We start from the raw sequence: 5291 nt of genomic DNA, 5'->3' as shown, positions 1-5291 counted from the left end.
TTGTATCCATTATAATATGATCTTTTTCTTATCCATGACCTTTTTTGATCTAATGTTTTTCCCCCTTATAATAATTATCACTTTATTTATGAATTATTTCTGATAATTGTAATTTTTCATTGGAGATGCCAAGCCATTATAAAAGGGAGTAGTTATTAAAGCAGCTGAAACAATACTGTGTACAATACGCGAGTAGAGCTGTTGCCTTGACTTGAGCTTTGATTCTCATACGCATTTTCATAAACGGGCAATACTTGTTACCCATAATTCCCTTTGCTTTAAATATCGTAACACAAGAAGAAAAAAAAGGTCAAAGAAATGTAATACAAATTCATAAATATATCTACTGTATATACTGTCTATAGCCCACAATTGGTATCACATCTTCCTTCAAACATTGATACAAAAAAACCCTTCGAAACAAATAAAACGGTTTTCTTAAAAACATCGAAGCGCACTGGTAATCCTTTGGAGCATCTTTTGCTATGCGGATCTGTAGCAGTACTTGTGGTGTTGAGCCCTCAGGAAATTTGAGACTTTTTTATTTTTTTATCCAGTGACCTGGAGACCTGAGCGTCTTTTGTTTGTTTTTTCAGGTACAGATCGCTATAGCAGTAAAATCCCTGGGAGGACCTACGCTGAGGTCCTTTAAAACATATTCTACACGAGGAAAGCTAACGAACAAAAGATAGGGAGGGGGCATTCGACCGGGATGGCAGAGATCTAAGACTCCACCGACTGCTCAGAGACTGTCTTAAGCATGTTTTTGTAGGCTGGGGAGTTCATGAATCGCGGATACGAGTCTCTTTGCATTAGTGTGTATATCTGGAGCTGGGCATCGTCGAACGTGTGGGATGTTGGCTCCAGCATGTTCCTGTTTATAACCTCCCGAACTCTAGAGTCCAGGCTCACCTGAAACAAAAAAGCATAAAATCAATACATTATTCACTCGGATCGATCATACAAGAAACGTGATTAGGCTCTTCCTACACGCGCTGACGGGTTCACTCGCCTCTTTGGGTGAGAGAATAGAGATGTAGTCTTCATAAATGATCCGTGCCTTCTCCTCGATGGAGCTTTTATTGGTTTCCTTACTGAATTCCTCGCAGGCCAACCAGAAGAGCATGTTTTCCTCGCTGAACTCGGTGCGCAGAAACTGCCGGAAGGCGCCTCTTCCAGTGGGGCACTGCATCAGTTTGTCGAAGGATTGCCCCCACAAGCAGATCTCCTCCGCGGTCGGTTTCGGACTGCCAAAAAACAGAGGGTCTTAGTCAGCTTTGGCAACACCTCAGTAACAGTTTTGCCATCCTTTCTTGATGTTTTCTCATATAGTACAAATATTTTAGGTGTATTTTCTCAGAAAGTTGCATCTCACAGAACTATAGTAATAAAAAAAAGAACTATTTTAGGCATCATTTCTCATACAGTTGCATCTTGCAGAACTATAGTAATTCATATAGAGAATATATGAGGAGTATATATATTTCTCTACATTTCTCAGAAAGTTACATCTCAAAGAACATTTAAATAAAAATACTGAATATTTTAGGCATCATTTCTCGGAAAGTTTCCTCTCGCAGAACTATAGTAATTCATTTAAATAATAATAAAATCTAAAACTCAATTTGGCAAACAATTTGGATTATAAAGCTATGAAAGCCCTTTTGATTTCAATTTTTTTTTACCAAAAAAGCTTGTATTTATTTTACAGATAAATATCAAATTAAACCCATTTCACATAACATTGTAGCTAAAGATTTCAGTGTTTTTTTATTCATTTTTAACATGGAAATAAAGTGTAAGTTGCATCTCTTTTGTAGTTCTATTAAACGTTTTCCTATAAAAAGCAGTAAAGACTGACCTCTCCTCGAAGTCGGCATTCTCCTCTGCTTTAAAATCATACGAGGCTCGCCGGTTCCTCTCTTCTCTGTCTTCATTCCTAACAGTGAGACTGCAAGGTAGTAAACATATCATGATCCCAAGACACCTAACAGTCTGCATTAGGAAGCTTTTGGAGTAGCTTTCACCTGCTCAATGTTTAGTTAAAGGGTTAGTTCACCCAAAAATTAAATGTATTCATTAATGGTCCTAATGTCTTTCCACACCCGTAAGACCTCCGTTCATCATCAGAACACAGTTTAAGATATTTTATATTTAGTCCGACAGCGTATCTAAGTGTATGCACACTATACTGTCCATGTCCAGAAAGGGAATAAAAACATCATCAAAGTCGTCCATATGAGACATCAGTGGGTTAATTAGTCTCTTGAAGCATCAAAAATACATTTTGGTCCAAAAATAACAAAAACTACGACTTTATTCAGCATTGCCTTCTCTTCCACGTTTGTTTTCAATCCTCAAATAAAGATTCAAACGGTTATGAATCAGCGTATTGACTCGTATGATTCGGATCGCTTGTCAAACTGCTGAAATCATGTAACATTGGTGATCCGAATCATGAATCAATCCGCTGATTCATAACCGTTTTAATCTTTATTTGAGGATTGAAAACAAACGTGGAAGAGAAGACAATGCTGAATAAAGTCGTAGTTTTTTTGATCATACACTCTCTGACAAAATCTAAAATATCTTAAACTGTGTTCTGAAGATGAACGGAGGTCTTACGGGTGTGGAACGACATTAGGGGGATTCATTAATGACATCAATTTCATTTTTGGATGAACTAACCCTTTAAGCACTGTAACTGGTGCTTATTATAAGCTCACAGCCAGGACGCCATGAGTTCTGGTGATTTTCAAAGCAGATGTCTTGGGATCTCTCACACTTCAGTAAAAATTACATCATAATACACAGTAAAAACCAAAAAATCAGGCCCCAATTGAAAATGTTTTAGTGACTTATCACATCTAAATTTCTAAGTTGGCCAAATTGATTTTCAGTGAATTGATGCAATTTAATTCACAGAAATTCAGTTTGGCCAACTAAAAAATATAGATGTGATCAGTCACTTGAACATTTTCAATTGGGGCCTAAATTTATTTTTACACAATGACCAAGAACAGTATTTAAATAATATCTGAGAAATATTTTGAGTGCATTTAACGTAGTAAACATAATTAATAGTCTTGTCAGATGCAGTTATTGTCTTCTAATAAGCAGATTTCCTGGCCATTAGGTGGGCCCAAAACTAGCCTTGTTAGATAAGATCTCACATTAGCAGTGTAAAGAATGAAAAACTCCTACCAGGAGCAGCTGCAGCAGCAGCACCAACAGAAGCAGCAGGCGTTGGAGCCACGGTTCCCCTGGCCGGGCTGCTCGTTCTGCGGTGGTGCTGTGGTGCCCGCCACCGACTCCTGCTGCACCGACATCTGCCTCTTTCGCATCTCCATCCGCTCTGATCCCATGGGCTGCAGGAAACAGGATGCAACTGAGACGGAGCCAATACAACTGCAGCCACAGAGATCAACGGGACGAATTAATGGTTCAACAAGCAATCGTGTAGATATCAGAGGAAGTTCTTTTCCCCAAGCCCACTTAAACATTTTGTGGTTTCCAATGGAGAAAACAATGCTTTTAAACAAGCGCGGAAGAAAAACAGAGCCCTTCAAACAAATATACACGAAAGTGGTTTCCATTAACTGGGAATAAAAAGAAGGAACGGCAACACCATTGGCTGCTAAATGTACATATAGAGGTAAACTAGACATGTTGTAACTTGACCAGAAGCTATAATGTCCTAACATGTGACAAACACTAACATGACCTAACATGTTATGTCATCTCAAAATGCTCTCTGCAGCTGATTTGAATACATGCACACTACCAATACATAGACATTGGGCATCATAACATGTGAAATGATACACCAGTGGCAACATTATTTGCAAATATTTCTAGTTTTTTGTGTGGGAAAAGTATTTTTATTATTATTATTATTATTATTATTATTATTATTATTATTATTATTATTATTAAAAGTGTTCAACCCTTGCAACTAATAACTGATAGATTCCAGTGTCTTCCATATCTGAATCATAACCATGAAATACCTTATTATCATAAGAGATAATTATCACATTCAGTGTTACAGTGCTTCTTGTTCTGCAAACATGCTTAAGCCTACAGCACAATAAATTTAGACTTGTTGCCATGTGGGTGGGTTTTCTGTATTTCTTCAATCTCTGGTGTCTGTACTGATTTAAACAACATGACTTTGGGGCTCAAACAAACCATGGATAACAAGTGAAGGTTATTTGAAGCAAATGTATATGGTCCTGGATTGAATTATCTTTATAATATATGAGAGGTATAATTATTTAGAAACTATGGATCTATTGTTTTAATCCTACTAAATCGTATGTTAAAAGAATCGTGGAATCAAATTCCTCGCTTGAGCTGGAAGATGTTGGAATATTTTGGGGGTAGGAGGGGGCGCAGCACGCTTTCTGGCTGCTGTCGGATCTCACAGCCGCGGTTCATAAGAAACGCTCGAACCGTGATTGATGGTAATAAACACGATTTAAAACACACACACACACACACACACACACACACACATTTGGCAATTTACGGAGTATATTCATCCCATTGATTTAACGACTGACAAACGTTCATGATTATATTGGCTGACAGAAAAAGCCTGATATGGTCTGCTTCATTTCACCGAACGTACGAAAAAAAATGAATATTACAGCTTTAAATGTGAACCGCATCCTTAACGATGGGGCACACGGGGAAAATAAAAAAAAGACACCGCGCATTCTAGTCTACTTTAGTGAAAAGCAAAAACGTAACGGACTAACATCATTTCCATCGCATATCCTTGCATTGCAAAGTGCCACCATGAAGCACAGCTACGATATCTCTTTATCGCCCAGGACAACCATCGAAAAGAAATTTCTGTCAAATATGACATGCCATCTTTAACAATCACATTCAAAGGTCGCTTTCTCCACGAACACCGTGTATATTTAAAAACATCTTAGGGTCCCCATACTTACAATTTCACCATGTATGCCCAGAGATAAGAGGTATTCTTTGCCTTGATTACATCCGTTGGCATAAGGATTTTTTTAAAGACCGGCTGTTCGTGTCAATGCGCATGCGCTCGCGAGCTGTGGCGGCGGTAGCGTAAATCCTCTGGATGTCACACTGATTCATGATGCACTTACATCTAACAGTGAAATACGACATATTTTCCTACTCTCATAGAAGACTAAATGCGATTCTTACTTTAAAATAGTTTATAAACCTAACGCGAGGCATCCGCATGGGGTTGTCAAGAAAATGCAATGTCGCAACATTTGGTCAATAATAAATAAACCGGCTTA

At 38.0% G+C, this 5291-nt stretch overlaps 1 protein-coding gene across 3 annotated transcripts; it reads right to left on the bottom strand.

Annotated features, from left to right (window-relative positions):
- rgs20 (regulator of G protein signaling 20) lies at positions 1 to 5081 on the bottom strand. Of its 3 annotated transcripts, none has more exons than XM_067453015.1 (5): positions 4962 to 5081; positions 3205 to 3368; positions 1862 to 1951; positions 1013 to 1247; positions 1 to 912 (listed from the first exon to the last, which is right to left on the bottom strand). In XM_067453015.1, exons 2-5 carry the CDS (start codon positions 3363 to 3365, stop codon positions 724 to 726), a joined length of 675 nt encoding a protein of 224 aa, XP_067309116.1. In that variant the 5' UTR covers positions 3366 to 3368; positions 4962 to 5081; the 3' UTR covers positions 1 to 723. The 3 variants fall into 3 exon arrangements, with proteins under 3 accessions (XP_067309116.1, XP_067309114.1, XP_067309115.1); XM_067453013.1 differs by having other exon boundaries at positions 3205 to 3408; positions 4962 to 5028; XM_067453014.1 differs by having other exon boundaries at positions 1862 to 1939; positions 3205 to 3408; positions 4962 to 5028.
- Between the last annotated feature and the right edge of the window lie 210 nt (positions 5082 to 5291).

Source organism: Pseudorasbora parva, chromosome 9 (assembly GCF_024679245.1).
Source record: "Pseudorasbora parva isolate DD20220531a chromosome 9, ASM2467924v1, whole genome shotgun sequence".
In the NCBI taxonomy this organism is placed as follows: Eukaryota; Metazoa; Chordata; class Actinopteri; order Cypriniformes; family Gobionidae; genus Pseudorasbora; species Pseudorasbora parva.
The sequence above is the reverse complement of the archived record's forward strand: the minus strand, read 5'-3'. Positions and strand labels throughout refer to the sequence as shown.